This window comes from Camellia sinensis, chromosome 7, assembly GCF_055761805.1.
Source record: "Camellia sinensis isolate YWXY chromosome 7, ASM5576180v1, whole genome shotgun sequence".
NCBI lineage: Eukaryota > Viridiplantae > Streptophyta > Magnoliopsida > Ericales > Theaceae > Camellia > Camellia sinensis.
Genome location: NC_138967.1, coordinates 186205336 through 186224215, shown reverse-complemented (window position 1 = coordinate 186224215; position 18880 = coordinate 186205336). Strand labels below are relative to the sequence as shown.

Sequence of the window (18880 nt, the reverse complement as noted above, 5' to 3'; positions counted from 1 at the left end):
AGGAAAGGGGAACGTTTTATGGTACCCCGGCAGAAGCTTCTGACAAAAGAAAATATTATCAGCAATTCTTCTCCCTTGGACAAAGGCAGATTAGACAGGATCAATGACACTAGGAAGCACACCTTCGATTCTATTAGCAATAATTTTGGCAATGCACTTATAGATGGTATTACAACAGGATATGGGCCTATAGTCCCCTACTTTGAAAGGATTGGGGACTTTAGGCACCAAAGCAATGGTGGTACTATTAATCTCCTTAAGAAGCTCCCCAGAATCAAAGAAGGATTTAATGGCAAGGGTAACATCAGCACCAACAACATTCACTTACTACTCAATCAATATTCACTTACTATTTCATTACACTTTACTTACTACTCAATTTTAGTTTCACTTATTATTCAATGAGTTTCCACTTATTACTTCATGAGAGGCCCTATCAAGGAATGGTTTTGCTCCTTTAACAAACTCAATCACTTCATATTTGCAAATATTTGGATTGTATTTGATATTAAAGGATGCATGACAACTTTAGTTAAGCATTTCGATTCTCTTTTACGATCTTCTACCTTAAGGTATTTAGATTGTTGATTCTTCTTTTGAGCAAACCCATCTCCTCGATATAGCCATATTACTCTTGTCCTTATACAACAAATCTCTTCGAATACTAAAACCTTTCACCTTTGCATACATATTGTAGAAACTTTTTTCATTTTCTACCGAATATGATGTCATTTCAAATATATCTTTTTCAGTTAGTTGATCCATACAGTTAACATCTTTTTCAGTTGGGAGATCATCAGAATTAACAATATTTGTAACGCCCTCAAAATAATAACATTAAACCCATCAAATAAGACATTCGTTGACATATGAAATATCCACATTCTTTTATTCATCAGAGTTTCATTACAAAAGTATTACATGTTAACAACAAAAGCAAAATGCCCTACAGGCTTACAGCTTTCCAAGTTAACACTTGGTTACACAAAAGAGTACTAACTCGTTTACACATTAAGCCCTTGGCTTGAATTTACATGTAATACATCAAAAAGTAAAACGACAAAAGTATGTCCGCCTCTAGCCTCCCAAGCTATGTCCTTGGAGGTGGCATGCTACCTGTACCTGAAAATAATATTCCCATATAGGGTGAGCCACAGCCCAGTAGAAATACACTAAACCAACCATGAACAATGACTAAAAGATTAGCAATTGATAGATGGCCCACACTGATACATTCACATAAATCACATATTTATGTCATACGATTTATGAGTCCAAGTTACTTTTCATTTTCCCTTTTTCAACAGATAAGTATAAAAACTATATCCTACATTCACAGATAAGCATATAAGCTGTATCCACATTCTCAACAGATATGTATAACAACAATATCCCACATTCACAGATAAGCATATAAGCTATATCCACACTTCACAAAGATAAGCATATGAGCTCTATCTTCACTTCTCTAGACAAGCATATGAGCTGTATCTACGGAGTTCATCTCCTATCTCCTCCCAACACTATCCGGTTTAGAGGTACATCCCCCGTCTTCCCCTAAACCGCGGAGTACATCCCCCATCTCCTCCTCTACACATAACGTATACAAACACATTGGTTCTATATACAATCACTCAATCCATACAGTTAATGTATTCTATCAACCGTCAAATCCCATGACACACTCCATTGATTAGTTTCCGTTTGCCTAATCATCATGCATTGTCTACAACAATCACGACTATCCTCCACCGATAGCCCAAAGCAATTATTTCTAAACAGAAAATAAATGCACAAATGGATATTCAATCAACATTTCATCTCCTCATTTCTCACAATTAATTATCCCAATTAATCAAACAATGTAATTAGGTTAATTCCCTTAATTAACATTACAACCCTTAGGTCCCATTTTCATCAATGATTCAACATTTATTCCATTTCTCTATGCCAAACATGCATCTAGGTTTATTATGAATAAAACCCCAACTTTTGTAAAATAACACAAAAGCCCCAAACTTTCACTAAATTACCAAACCAACCCCAACATCTCAAAATACTAAAATTTAAAGACAAAATCCATAGAAAGGAGTAGGATATCCCTACCTCGAAGTTTGAGCCAAAAAGGAGATGAAGACTCGAAGATCAACGTGCTCCAAATCCAAACTTTTTCAGATTAAATCGAAGCTCTCAACGCCCTCTATTTTTTTAACAAAGGCCCTAGGCTAGATTCACACTCTAGGGAGATCAAATCTTAGAGAGAATGTAAGTTTAGAGAGAGAGAGTCTCGGATCTAGGGTTTGAAAGAAAAAGAAAGTGAAAAACTGATGTTCAAAAACGCTACTGTCCGCTGATATAAAACACGCTCGCTCAAGCGAAGCCTTTGTTGCTCGAGCGACCAGACACAGAAAACTCTCGCTCGAGCCAAGAAGTTCTCGCTCGAGCCGAAAACTCAAAAGTGCGCTCGAGCGAAAGAATGCTCGCTCGAGCCAACAACTCAAACCCTCAGGTCTGCAACCAGAAGCACGCTCGAGCGACAGACTTCTCGCTCGAGCGAAGAACAAACCAGACCGCTCGAGCGAAAGAAAGCTCGCTCGAGCCAAGAAATGCAACTCTCAGGCCCAGAACCAGGCGCAATCGCTCGCTCGAGCGAAGCCACCCTGGCTCGATCCACCAGACACGAACTCAACTCTCGCTCGAGCGACCAACTCCTCGCTCGAGCGAAGGTCCAAAAATCTGGGCAGCAGCACTAGGCTCCTAAACACAACCAACCTGTAACAAACCTGCCCAACACATCCTATAACTCAATATACAAAGTAAAAAGGATGCAAACAAGATAATAAACAACTACCAACATCCACGGACACATGTCCGGATCACTGTACAACAAGGGTAAACCCGGGATCGCTATAATATTCCTCTTGATTGCCAAGTTGTACTCACCAGTGTCAATATCATCATCATCATTACTATGTACTGAATAATACTAAATGCACCAATTGGTATACCAATTAGTGTACTAATAGATGATGTGACATAATTTTAGAGGTTTTGGATATTTGTAATTTGTATAATGAGTGGGGTTAGTAATAATGTCATAGCATATATTGGTACATTATAATTAGTATATCAATTGATACATGTAGCACCACCGATATATAATTCATATACGGTGTTGTTATGCCCAATGCTGTCTTCCATCTGTAGTAAGTATAATAAAATTAATTAGATCAAACCAAATGGTAAGTGATATTACAATTAGTTAATAAGACTCCACTTATTATTTCATTAGATTTCACTTATTATTTAATTAAATTGTACTTACTATTTAATGAATTTCCACTTACTACTTCATTATACTTTACTTACTACTCAATAATCTTCCATTTAATATTTCATTACACTTAACTTACTACTAAATTAAACCTTATTTTCTATTATAATCAAACTCTGCTTACTACTCATTGATACTTTACTTACTAAGTGGTAAACTGGTAAGTGGCAAGTTGAGTCGCAAAATGTTGTAACAATAACTTAGTAAATCATCAACTCAATGATTGGTCAATAATAAATAGAAATATGAATTTCAAATTACTAACACAAGAAATATGAGTTTCAAACAAAATGTGAAAATGTAAAAATTTATTAGACTTAACTTAGTACTCAGTAAGACACAATTTAATTTGACTTGATTTACTATTCAATTAAATCTCACTACAACTTAATGATTGGGCAACTTACTACTCAATTAAATCTCACTTACTATTTAATGAGATTCAACTTACTATTTCATTAGATTTTGCTTACTACTAAAGTATATCACTTACTACTTAATAAGACTCTACTTACTACTCGTTGATACTTTACTTACTACTCTATCAGCCTTAACTTACTAATTTATTAGATTTCACTTACTACTTAATTAAGTCAATTTATTATTTAATGAAACTCCACTTACTATTCAATGATTTTTTTTATTATTATTATTTTAATTAGGTGAAATGTTGTTCCAACAAAACCTTAAAATTAATAAATTAAAAATATCACATGAGTTAAAATAAAACATAGATAGAGACATAGATAGATTCTTACATGGAGACTTTCTCGAATTTGTAAAATGGATGGTAAGTGGTAAATTTGTAGACTTCCATTTATGTTTCAAAATATTGTAGATATTAAATTTGTAAAAACATATTCATAGCCAATCATATGAATTTGTGGAGAAAAAAAAAATCATTTCACTGTGGATCTTAAACTCATTTAAACTACACTTACTACTCAATAAGACTGTACTTACTACTTTATCAGACTTGACTTACCACTCATTTGAATCACACTTACTAGGGGTTGTTTGGGATATTCTAAATAAGTGCACGTTTTAACTTTTTATGAAATATGAGTTGGGTTTAAAGTGACGTAGTAGAGAGGTGATGTGACTTAAATATGATAGTGACTTTTTGACTTTTTTTAAGGGATGCCAAACATAGCCTTAATGAGACTCTACTTACTAGGTGGTAAAATGGATGGTAAGTGGTCAGTTGAGTCACAAAGAGTTGCAAGTAGAATGAAAAGGAATGGAATCCTCAAATCAATTTGAAATTTTCCTATATTTTGTTAATCATATTTCTCATTAATTGCATTTATTGTGGTAGATGAAAAAAATACTAGGTTTTATTTATTGTCATTCATTGCCATTAAGTAGATGAATAAAAAAAATCATATTCCATAAAATGTAAAAAATTATAATAAAATTTATAAATTTCATATTTATTTTGTACATTTTTTTTTTTGTTTACATTCCATTTTATAAATTTTATATTTATTTTAGAGGTTAGGTGCATTTTATTAATGTTTGAATGGTAAGTGTAGTTATGTGGAATAGTAAGTACAACCATTTCAAGTAGTAAGTGTGTTTAGTTGTTGTAGTAAGTTCAAAACTGCTCATTTAAACCGTACTTACTATTTTATCAGACTTACTTACCACTCATTTAAACCACACTTACTACTCAATGAGACTCTACTTATTATTTTATCAAACTTGACTTATCACTCATTTAAATAACATTTACTACTCAATGAGACTCTACTTACTACTTTATTAAACTTGACTCATCACTTAAACAACACTTGCTATTTTATCGAACTTGACTCATGATTTAAACAATACTTACTACTCAGTGGGACTCTACTTACTATTTTAGTAGACTTGATTAATCAATCATTTAAACTAAACTTAAGACTGCACTTACTATTTTATCAAACTTGATTTTTTTTTTCTTACCACTTAAATCTCATAATTTTTCTTTTAATTAGATGAAATTGTTGTTCCAACAAAACATTAAAATTTATAAATTCAAAATATCATGGAAAGTTAAAGTTAAAAAAAGAGATAGAGACTATAAAGACAATGGGATAAACAACTCCCCCCAAATTTTCTTACTTAAGGAGTTCCAAATCAACAACAATCTTATCTTCAAATCTTTAAATATTCAAAAATTTTAAAAATAAACATAAAATTTTGTTCATGGAATCTTCAAATAAATTTTAAATTTTCCTATATTTTATTAATTATATTTCTTCATTAATTGCATTTATTATTTTCAAGTGTGGTAAATGAAAAGGAAACTAGGTTTCATTTATTGCCATTAAGTAGATAAATAAATAAAAAAAATCATATTTCATAAAATGTAATAAATTATAATAAAATGTATAAAATTCACATTTATTTTTTATATTTTTTTCTTAAATTCTATTTTATAAATTTTATATTTATTTTAGAGGTTTTGAAAATTTATTATAACTTAATTTTTTTAGTTCACCTGTTACCTGAATAGCAGGTTAAGTGTATTTTATTAACAATTGAATGGTAAGTATAGTTATTAAAAATAGTACGTATAATCATATCAAATAGTAAGTGTACTTAGTTATTATGGTAAGTTGAAAACTACTTTTTGGTTTTAGAACCATTGAAAATTACTTTATTTTTTATGAAACTATCTAGATTTTTTAACCTGATTTTAATTATTACCAATCAATGATTAAATTTATTTTACTTTTAAATCTAATAGTCCAAATTTATTTATGTATAATACATAAAATTCACCTTCATGTATCATAGAAAGATCCAGGCTCATTTAACCACAAGCCTACTAAAAAAATGGTTCCAAATAGGCCTTCCAAGGAGACTACAAATTTAGCCTCCGTTTGGGAAGTGGGTTGGCTTTTTGGCTTTTTGACTTTTTGACTTTTTTGACTATATGAGCCTGGGCTCAAAAGCCTAGTTTGGGAAGGGCTTTTGGCTTTTTGGCTTTTTTGATTTTTTTGTGAGAGAAGAGTGTAATGATTATGAGGTTGGATGGGATGTTTTGTCTGTTGTGGCTCATGAACCTATTCTGTCTTTTATGGCTCATTGAACCAAAAAAGCCCAATGAGCCTTTGCCAAACCAAATCTTAATAAACAAACACTAACACTCATTAATAAACAAACACTTGCACATGCAAGAGATTTGATGCACTATCGGAACCCACGTGCTGCTAGCTAACAATTCAAACACACCCATGTGATGGCAACAATCAGCAGCTATTCCAATGCCGGAATGAAGCATCAAAACCAAGAACTATAAAACATTTTCTCATTGAGCAACTACAAAACATTTTCTCAACAAATAAAAAAAGAAAAACATTGAGAGAGAGAAAGAGAGAACTCACGTACGTTTACTTTCAGTAGGCTTTAGATTGACGACTTGGACCACGATTTCGGGGCTTTGGATGAAGAATTCGGAGATGGAATGTGGTGCCGTTGATAAAATTTTAGATTGAAAAGTATTTTTTGTCTTTTAAAAATAGAAAATATGTTTTGTCTAAATATGTTTATTTTTTAAACTCAATGATGCATCAAGAAGATAATTAATTATTAATTATCTTTTTGATACATCACTAAATTTAGAAAGTGAATCTAATTTTTTAATATAAATAGCAATACTCGAAAAATATTTTGTGTCAATTTTCATTTTCCATTTTATCAAACCTCAAAAAATATTTTCCCTTGTTTTCTTTCTTTTTTTCTTTTCTAGGGATGGCCACAGGGCGGGTTTCCCATTCCCTGCCCCTGCCCCTGCCGATGCTGACAAATTCCACCTTTGCCCCTAGTAGCGGAAACCAGGAAACTAAATCAAGAGGGACACTTATTAATTACGACTATAATTTTTTTTTCCACAACCAAAAATAAGAAGATAATAATAATTTTTGGATTAATATTAAGTACAAAAACTTAAATAAATTATTACAAAAATATTTTCACAATTAACTTCGAGTAAAATCGAAAAGAAAGTATTGCGTAGAACTAGTGTATCATGGATAATGTAAAAAAGTTATATATTTAAGTCGTAAAATAAATTATATAATGGTAAGATAAATCAAATTTTTACAAAATTTGAGCTAAAATTTCATATAATAGTGATATCACATCATTATTGACATATGATATCACCAACTAATAATTAAACAACATATGAAGGGTGAACTCCACATACAAATATAACTACTACTCTAGTAATTTTTACATATATATAGTAAGAATAATTATATTGCATATCAATAATGATGGATATTATACCTTTATATTGAGATTTTTTCACAAAAATTTCATACATAAAATTATAATTTGTTGTAGTCACTTCATTTTTAATAAAACAATCACTATTATTTTCATAAATTTAAAAATGCCCTTGAAATTTTATTTTAAATATTTTTTTGTTCAAAATTTTATTTATATATATATATATATATATATGTAAAAAAAAGAAAAAAAAATCCAAGGGGGCATGTGACCCCTCTGATCACTATGTGGCCCCGCCACGCTGCCCCCGCCCCTGCCCCATCCCTACTCGGGGTGGAATTTTTCAACCCCACCCTGAACCCACGGATACCTCGATACCTACAGATATCTGACCACATTTTAAATAGTCAAAAAAATTAAGAATCATTTAAATTCTTAACACACTAAATAATTTTTTTATTTTCATATATATAAACAGTGAGACTTTTAAGATTATTGTTTATTTATATTTAAACAAAATTATAGACTTTTAATATTATTTTCTTATATCAAATTATGTTATATATATATATATATATATTATTTAGGGGAATTGACTAGTAATCTCGTTTTGTAGACTTGCAATTCCAATGTCCTAATATTTTTTAGGTGACTGAGTGGTCCCTTAAATTATTTGTTGATTGTTTTACCATTGTTAGTACAGTTAGGGGACATGTGGCGTGGTTATGTATGGAAAATGTGGTGGGGTGTTTGTATGTCACATTGTTCAAAAAGCACACCAGTAGCTTTTTAAAGTTTGGTTGTTTTTAACACGCGCAGTGTGGGACATGAATTCCTTACTAACTGTTTTTTGGCGCGTGACGTGAAGACACGCAGTAATTCAATTAAATTAGGTCCGCCACGTTGGAGTATCACATGTCACGTTTAGGAAAAGTACACTATGAAGTTTTAAATTTTTTTAGAGTGTCACAACATACTCGCCACTTTGTCACATTTAAAAAAAGTATACTATGGAGTTTTTTTTTTTTTTTTTTTGGAGTATCACATCATATCTATCACGTTGTCACATTTGGAAAAAATACACTAAGGATGAGTAAAAATTTTAGAGTGTCGCATCATACTTGCCACGTTGTCAAATTTGAGAAAAATATACTATGAAGTTTTTTATTTTTTCAGAGTATCATATCATACTTACCACGTTGTCACATTTGAAAAAAGTACACTAAGGAGTTTTTAATTTTTTTAGAGTGTCACATCATACTTGCCACGTTGTCACATTTGGAAAAAATATACTAAGGAGTTTTTAATTTTTTTCGAGTGTCCCATTGTTGGAGTGTCACATTAATACATGTCACATCGGAGTATCACACTATACCTGTTATACATTTCCAAAAACAAAAAAAAAAAAATTCACAATTAACTAGTGAAGGTATATTTGTCTAACCAATGTCTATCCATGTTTGAAAAAAGACTTACTGGTCACACATTACATCTAATACGGACTCCTCAATCAACCATTTAAAACGTGAGACCAAATGATACAGAAGTTTTTAAAATAGGAATTTTCAATAAATTTTGCTATTATTTATCTATATATTATTAATTATATCAGGTCAAATTTGAATCGGTAAAAGCGATACCCACCTCCGCTCTACTCCATTAGGAGTCATCAAAATAAAACCTAGTCTCGCTCCACATATGTATCAGAATAAGTAAAATTTATCCCATTTAAACAAGTATAAACAAACCCCCGCAAATCAAATTCTTTTCCTTAAGCAAGATGGGTCCATGTGAGTCTCGAAACACGTCCATATGGAAGAGAAAGGAGATTTCAAATTATGTACAGCTTTTCTCATCATCCAGACTCTAAAAAGATACTTAAAAATCATCTTTTACTTTTTTCTTTTAATCTATTTTGAATCATATCTGCCTTATTTAATTTGTTTTTGAGAAATAAATTTAAAATTTTTCTTTTTTAAATTTTGTTTAGTTTAGTGATTTTGAAGAAAAAAAAATTTCAAAATCACTTTCTCTCTCTTATACATCAATCAATCACTTTTTCTCTCAAACATATCTACTCAACTACAACAAAATATCAAATCATCTCAAACTCCCATACTCCAAAACTATTTTCAAAATATACAACCAAACAAATCAAAAAAATTTCTAAACTCTTTCCCAAATTTTTTTTTTTTAAAAATTTATCTCTCAAAACCAAACTAAACACTCATTTTTTATAATTTTTTACACATTTTTTTTTTATAAAAAAAATTAATAAAAATTAAAAAATTAACTTTTCCAAAACAACTCCCAATCCGCCTATTAACCCTCGCGTAATGCGTACTAACATCAGTATCCCATTGAAAATTACAAATCCCCAATTTTCATACCTACTGTTTACCTTTAATCATAAACTCAGTTCAGAGTTCAGACCACCTATTATTATTTTCCCATCTTCCTCCTCCCTTCAAACCCAACCAAGGCTACTCCTCTGCAACAAAACAAATTTAAAGAGAAAAAAAAAATGGCTGAGAGTGCTGTGTTGCATCTACTAGCCAACTTCGCACCCTTCCTCCAACAAGAGACCAATTTGTTGGCCGGAGTTCGAGATGAGATCGAATACATCAGAGATGAATTCGATCGCATGACTGCTTTCCTTATACTGTGTTTGGTTGGGGGATTTGGGGGGGGATTTGGAAAGGGAAATGGAAAAGGTGTGTGAAACTATGTGAAATATATACATATTTTATTCACATTTCACCGACCTTTTCCATTTCCCTTTCCAAATCCTTTCCCAAATCCCCCAACCAAACACACCATTAGAGTTGCCGATGCTGTGGAAGAGAACAACCCCGAACTCAAAGTATGGGTCAAGCAAGTCCGAGAAGCTGCGTACGACATTGGAGACATTCTCAAGTTGTGCATGCTTTGCCTCGAACATCGTCATGGCGCTGGATTTCGCGGTTTTCTTGGTAAGGTTTCTTGCTTTATTAAGACTTTAAAAGCTCGTCACCAAATTGCTTCTGAAGTTCAAAGAATGAAGTCCAGAGTCATTGATATTTCGAAGGGCCATCAGAGGTACCATGATAGATGTGGTATGCTAGAGCAAGGCTCAAGCTCAAGGTCCACTGGTCTTAACACAGCATGCCATGATTATCGTGGCGATGCCCTTCTACTCCATGAATCTGAGCTTGTGGGCATCGAAGAGCCCAAATCGCAACTAATTAGGCGGTTGGTGCATGAAGACCCCAGACTCAAGGTGTTTTCCGTATCAGGAATGGGAGGATTGGGCAAAACAACACTTGTTAAAAAGGTCTTTGATGATGCAGTTGTGAACAATCATTTCCAGAGCCATGTTTGGATCACTGTTTCTGAATCCTTCAAGATTGAGGTGCTCCTAAAAGGCATCATCGAACAACTTTTTGAAGAAATCAAGCAACCAGTCCCACAAAGGATGGACCACATGGATACCAACAGCTTGAAAGGGATAATTAACGCTTACCTGCAACAAAAGAGGTATGTGCTTGTTTTCGACGATGTATGGGATATTCATGCCTGGCAATCTTTTAGACATGTGTTTCCCATTGACAATTATGGGAGTCGAGTAGTGCTGATACCAGAAATGTAGATTTAGCCTCTTCGGCTGGTAAAGAATATCATGGGGATGTCTATAATCTTCAGCCCTTGCCTCCCGAAGAATCCTGGACATTGTTTTGCAGGAAAACATTTATGGAGAATTCTTGCCCCTCACATTTGGAACGACTTTCAAAAGCCATCTTGAATAGATGCGAGGGATTGCCGCATGCAATTGTGGCAATTAGTGATCTTTTATCAGCAAAGGATAAGAGCAGTGTGGATGAGTTAGATAAGATCTACCGCAGCCTTGGTGCAGAACTACAAGGAAATGACAAACTCCTAAGCATGAACAAAATATTGTCCCTCAGTTACATTGATTTACCTTATTATCTGAAGTTTTGCTTTCTATATCTAAGTGTTTTTCCAGAGGATTGTTTGATTGACCATTGGAGATTGATTCGGTTATGGGTGGCAGAAGGATTTGTAGAATTGAAAGCAGGAATGACAATAGAAGACGTTGCCGAGGGCTACCTCAATGAGCTGATCAATAGAAGCTTAGTTCAAGTGGCAGAGATGAGAACAGATAGAAGGGTCGAAACGTATCGCGTCCATGACCTTTGGCGTGAAATTATTGTTTCGAAGTCAGAAGAGCAAAACATTGTAACAATAGATGCTGAACAAAGGCAAGCATGGCCTGAAAAGGTGCGGCGCTTATCAATCAACAATCATTTGGAAATTACACAACAAAGCAAGCGTTTCACTCGACTTCGTTCTTTGCTTATGTTCAATGCAACAGATTCACTGTCCAAGTTGTCCATTCTAGCATCGTCAAATGATGGTCTATCGCTGCTAACCGTGCTAGACTTGAGAGGTGCCTTGTTAGAGACATTCCCAAATGAAGTTTTGAAACTACTTCAACTCAGGTATTTAAGTTTGAGGGGAACCAAGGTAAAAATAATACCGAAGTCGATTGGAAAACTCCAAAACCTGGAAACATTGGACCTTAAAGATACGTATGTCACTGAGTTGCCTGATAATATCCTGAAGCTCCAACGACTTCATGATATCTTGTTGTATTGCGACATAACATATCATGTTCTTTCACATCCTTTTGAACACTAATGCGGATTCAAAGGCCCGACGGAAATAGGACGTTTGTCATCCTTGCAGAAACTTTGTTCTATTGAAACAAACCATGATAATGGGACCATTTTGATAGGAGAGCTAGGGAAGTTGACTCAACTGAGAAAATTACAGATTTAAAACCTGAGAAATGAAGATGGAAGGGTGTTATGCTCGTCCCTTGAGAAGCTTAGTAACCTTCGCTCATTAGTTGTTCGTGCAACAGGAGAAGACGAGATCATTGATCTAGATTCTCTTTCTTCACCACCTCAACTTCTTCGAACGCTCTGCCTAGAAGGAAGTTTACGTAAGGTACCACATTGGATACCTTCATTGCACAGCTTGGTAAGAGTAACTTTAGGATGGAGTAAGTTAAGGGATGTTGATCCACTAGAATCCCTTCAAGATTTGCCCAATTTGGTTGACCTTCAACTTCTTCACACATATGAAGGGGCATAATTGTGTTTCAAGGCTGGTGGATTTCAAAGACTTGTGGCATTATTGCTTGTTGGATTAAAAGGATTGAGATGGGTGAAAGTGGAGGCTGGCTCGATGCTTCATCTTGAAGACTTACTTATCTCAACATGCGAATTGGTAGAGGAGTTACCCTCTGGCATTGAACATCTCACCAACCTTAAATCTCTTTATTTGATTGATATGTCTGATGGATTGATTTCGAATCTGAACAGAGACTTAGAAGGTGGGAATAATTGGAAAATTGCGCACATCACAAAAGTTTGTATTGGGGACACAAAACTTGACTATTGGAAAGAAAATTATCTCACATATGGAGGGAGGGAGGAGAGAGCTCTAACCCTATTGAATGACCACCACATTTAGAATGCTTATTATGGCCTCGTTTGGGAAGTGACTATTTTAGTAGGCTATTTTAGTTTTTGGCTATTTTTAGTAGGCTAAAATTTTTGTGTTTGGGGAGATAATTGGATTTTTTTGTAGTTGGATGTGATGTTTGTGAGAGAAAAAGTGAAATGATTATGGGTTTGATGTGATATTTTGTCTTATTAGCTATTTTAGCCTATTTTGTCTTTTTGATGTATTTATTTATTTTCATGTGCTCATGTTACTTGATTTATTGCATTCATATTGGGATCAAATTTTTCTCTATTTTTCTTTTTCCTTTTCTCCATTACATTTTTGGTTTTTTAGTAGACCCCTGTTATTTGACCTCCTAATTTTGTTATTTGACCGCCTAATTTTGATCCTAGAGTGGTAACTTCACAAATTTATTTTTAATTGGGATTGTAAATCTTTGTGTTCGTTTGGTGAGTTTTTTTTAGAAAAAACTTTAAATTTTCTTTAGCTTTAGATTTTTTGAAATTGGAATAAAAAAACACGTTTGTTAATTGTTTTCACTTTCAAAAAACAAGTTTACTAACTTCACAAATTTTTGAATGATGAGATTTTTATTTTATTTATTTTTCTTTAGCTTTAGATTTTTTGAAATCGGAATAAAAAACACGTTTGCTAATTGTTTTCGCTTTCAAAAAAATCTGACTACAGTTCTTAGAATTTCTAAAAATAAGAAAATTGTGATTTCACTTATTTTCAAAACCAGTTTCATTCTTTCTTACGACCCTCACCCTTCCGTCGTCGCTCCGACAATCACCTTCAACCACCCCCCCCTTTTGGTAACTTACTATACTTGTTTTCATTTTAAAAAATGATATACAAATCTATTTTATAAACTCACTTTCTAGACTCGGTGATATATAATGTAAAATGTATAATCGGTTGATGATTAAAAAAAATATTAGAAAGAGAGTTGACTTAAATATTCTAAAGTAAATTACAAATACACCTAAAGTTTACTTAAGATATAGATTATCCCTTGAAATTTTGAAAATTACAAATACCTCATTGTCAAAAATATTTTATTTAACATAATTAACATAAAGATGAAAATTTTAATTATTCTCTTATATAACAATAAAATTATTTGAATTGTTAATTGAAATATATTTCTGATATCATTAAAAACAAAGGAATTTTTTTTTAGGGCAAATTACCAACATCCCCTTGAGGTTTGACTAAAATATAGATTCCCCCTGTGATTTGAGAAATTACAAATTCCCTCCTGAAGGTTATATTTGCATAACAAATTAGGGGGCAAAATGAAAATATAAACCTCATGGGGCAATTTGCTATGAAAATATAAACCTCAGGGGGTGGGATGTAATTTTCGAAACCTCAGGGGGTATCTGTAATTTAGCTAAACCTCAAGGCAGGTATATGTAATTTGCCCTTTTTTTAAGGTTCCTGATATTAAGATTTTATAGGATAAAGGACATACAATATTTTCATAGTGATTGGGATCCCTCAACATGTTTTTAGAGAAATTTCAATCCAGAAAAATTATGTGTTTTAAAATTTTCTCTATGATTTGAAATTTCTCTAGGTTAAAATTTCACTGAGTTATTCACAAATTTCTTTGTGCTTTAACCAATTTTCTCTGGTTTGCCTAGGTACTATGAGTTATATCTGTTCCATCATAGATTTTGAACTTAAGATCAATGTGCTCCTCTCCTTCAGCCATGATAGTCCTCTTCCCCACCACTAACCCAATTCAATAAAATGACAACACTTCCAATAAAACAGCCCCGATTCACCAGCCCAAGAATCCCAAGTGTCGAATGAAACCTATAAGCAACCCTATGTTTTATCCTTTTCGATCTCATTGGCAACACAGATGATGGGTGCGATGGCCCAAGCGAGGACGACACAAGCTCACTGTCAATGGCGCTGCTGTCGTCGACGTTGGGGTTGGCCATTGTCTGAGCCATCGTCACCTGTCTCGACAATGATTTCGGTGGGTATGGATATGAGTATGGGTACGGGTGTGGGTGACGCAGGGGAGAGGAAGAGAAAGAAAGGAGAGAGGAGAGAGAATGAGAAGGAGGGTGTGATATATGGGTGTAGGGACCTTAGTTTACAAAAAATATATATATATATATATATTATAAATCTCTCTCATTACTAAAAGTTGAAAAAGGATGTTAGACTAAATTTTCCTAAAAACAATTAATTAACTTTAATATTTATTAATAAAATGAGTTATTTGTTATGTAATTAGAAACTTAAAAGGGCGAGATGTAGTTTTGAAAATCACATAGGGCAATATATATCACTACAACAAAAAAGGTCTATGGTGACAAAAATGCGTGACGAAAAAATATTTCGTCTCTAAATATGCATGTTTTAGTGATGAAAATAAGATTTCGCCTCCAATTGTATTATTTTTAGAGACGAAAACCAAATTTCGTCACCAAATGCTTAAAATCAAATAAAACAATAGGTGGCAAAAATTTTATTCGTCTCTAAATTTTATTTTTCGTCACAAAACAATTTCCCGCCCTTGGAAAATTTGGTGGAAGATTTGGCGCCATTTTGGAGACAAAATTTGTCGTCACCATTGTAAAAAATTTTAGAGAGGAAATAATTTCGTCTCCAAATGTATTATTTTTAGAGAGGAAAACCAAATTTCGTCACCAAATGCTTAAAATCAATAAAAAAAAAATACAAGAAATCTAGGCTATTGTGACAAAATTTAGTGACAAAATTTTTTTTGTCTTAAAATTTAACCGAAAGATGACAAAATATTAATTTTGTCGTTTGTTTTAATTTTTCTCAGAAGTATAGGAGACGAAAACAAAAATTCGTGTGCAAAAATGAGGCGCCAATTTCATTTGCATTGGCACGAATTATTTTAGCTCATTGGAGACGAACATTTTTGTCACAAAATATAATTTTTTTTTTGTGACGAACGTAATTCATCACCAATAAATTCCATACCTATTAAACGATGTCGTTACATATTTCCATTTATTAGGCGACAAATATATTTTTGTCTGGGAATGATAAGTTATGGAAGATGAAAATATTTCGTCACCAATAAACACTCCATCATGCAAACAATGTCATTTCATCTTTCTATTAAATAGGCGACAAATATATTTTTGTTTCAGAAGAATAAGTTGTGGGAGACGAAAATATTTCGTCACTAATAAATTCTAATTGATTGCGTGACGAATATATTTTTCATCTCATAAGGTTAAGTCGTGGAAGACAAAAATATTTCATCACCAATAATAAATTCTTTGTTCTGGTATTGAAGGATACAAAAATATTTTATCACTAATCATTTCTGTTTTTTAAAATGCCGTGAAACTGTGACCCCAAGAGATACACTCTGACGCTTATCACTCATTTTCATGTACACGGACCTTGAAGTCATGACCCAAGAAAACACTTTTTACAAACCCTCATTTCTCTCTCGCACTTGAGTCTACTCCTCTCTCACAAGTATTGAAGTCGTGACTCAAGAAGACACTCTATAAACCATTTTTTCTATTTCGCGCTAAAGCCCCTCTCTTCTGTCTCACACTTAAGCCCTTCGTGCATGCTAGCATTGAAGCTATTATCCAAGAAGGTACCCTATGCAAACCCACTATTCTTTCTCACAGTGAAGGCCCCTCTTGCACGCAAGCACTTTTTCTCATTGTCGGAACCAACTCTATCCTTTCCGTCTAGAACACTCATTTCAGAAAAATCGAAGGTCAAAACCTCTCTCCACAAAAAAAGAAAAAGAAAAAGATAATTAATGTAGCTATTTTTTTTGTGAGAAAAAATACAGAGAAACAAATAATAAAAAATTTGTAATTTTCAAAATTAATAGAAAACATTACCTTGTTTAGTATGGAGTTTTCAATAATTAATTTTTAAAATTTGGTGATAAAATTTATTTTCGTTTTAGAACATAACCCAAACTTGACCAAATATTACTTTTGTCGTTTCTTTTAATTGTTCTCAAAACTATAGGAGATGAAAAAATAAATTCGTCAGAAAAAAAAGAGGCACCAATTTTTTTTCTTGTTAGCGCCAATTATTTTAGCTCATTGGAGACGAACATTTTTGTCACAAAATTTAAAGTATTTTGCGACAAAAGGAATTCGTCACCAATAAATTCCAAACTTATTAGACGATGTCATTTCATTTTCTTATTTATTTGGTGACAAATATATTTTTTGTCTGGGAAGGATAAGTTATGGGAGACGAAAATATTTTGTCACCAATAAACCCTTCATGCTCGTTTTATCTTTCTGTTAATTAGGCGACAAATATATTTTTGTCTCGAAAGGATATGTTTTGGGAGACGAAAAAATTTCGTCACTAATAAATTCTCCATGTGTCGTGTTGCATTTTGATTGATTGTGCGACGAATATATTTTCGTCTCATAACGTTAAGTTGAAGGAGACGAAAATTTTTCATCACCAATAAATTCTCCATCCCCACACAACGTTGTTTTTGTATTTTTGTTGATTAGGCAATGAACATATGAGTTTGAAACGAAAATATTTTGTCACTAATTATTTCTCTTTATTAAAATGGCGTCAGAAACTAAGAGACACTCTTCCTTAATCACTTACTTTCACACACACACAAATACTAAAGTCGTGACCCGAAAAGACACCCTCTACAAATCCTCATTTCTCTCGCACACTTGAGTCTCCTCTCTTACAAGTATTGAAGCTGTGACTCGAGAAAACAATCTTTATAAACCATGTCTTCTATTTTGCACTGAAGTTCCTCTATTCTCTCTTACATTTAAGCCAATTGTGCATGCAAACATTATTATCCAAGAAGACATTTTGTGCAAAACTACTATTCTTTCTCACAATAAACCCCCCTCCACAAAAAGAAAATAATAATAATAATAATAATAATAATAATAATAATAATAATAATAATAATAATAATAATAATAATAATAATAATTAAACAAGGAAACAAAATACAAGAAATCTAGGCTATTATTGTGACAAAATTTGGTGACGAAATTTTTTTTGTCTTAAAATTTAACCCAAAGATGACAAAATATTGATTTTGTCGTTTGTTTTAATTTTTCTCAAACGTATAGGAGACGAAAAAGAATTTCGTCTGCAAAATTCAGGTGCCAATTTCATTTGCATTAGCTCGAATTATTTTAGCTCATTGGAGATGAACATTTTTGTCACAAAATATATATATTTTTTGCGACGAACGTAATTTGTCACCAATAAATTCCCTACCTATTAAACAATGTCGTTGCATATTTCCATTTATTAGGCGACAAATATATTTTTGTCTGGGAATGATAAGTTATGGAAGACAAAAATATTTCATCACCAATAAACACTCCATCATGCAAACGATGTCGTTTCATCTTTCTATTAAATGGGCGACAAATATATTTTTATCTTTGAAGAATAAGTTGTGGGAGATGAAAATATTTCGTCACTAATAAATTCTGATTGATTGCGCGATGAATATATTTTTCGTCTCATAAGGTTATGTTATGGAAGACAAAAATATTTTGTCACCAATAATAAATTCTCTGTTCTTGTATTTAAGGAGACAAAAATATTTTATCACTAATTATTTCTCTTTATTAAAATGCTATGATTTTGTGTTTCGGAGCACTGAAACCGTCACCCCAAGAGACACACTCTGACCCTTATCACTTATTTTCATGTGCACGGACACTCAAGTCATGACCCAAGAAGACACTTCCTACAGACCCTCATTTCTCTCTCGCACTTGAGCCTACTCCTCTCTCACAAGTATTG

General features: G+C 32.8%; 2 protein-coding genes across 2 annotated transcripts in view; one reads left to right on the top strand and one right to left on the bottom strand.

Annotated features, from left to right (window-relative positions):
- Positions 1-18880, bottom strand: part of LOC114317346 (uncharacterized) — a 231032-nt gene that overhangs the window by 29187 nt on the left and 182965 nt on the right. The gene's annotated exons all lie outside the window — the stretch shown is intronic.
- LOC145796386 (disease resistance protein RPM1-like) lies at positions 19-12256 on the top strand. The gene is made up of 4 exons (XM_082881477.1): positions 19-298; positions 515-572; positions 10382-11074; positions 11167-12256. Exons 1-4 carry the CDS (start codon positions 19-21, stop codon positions 12254-12256), a joined length of 2121 nt encoding a protein of 706 aa, XP_082737603.1.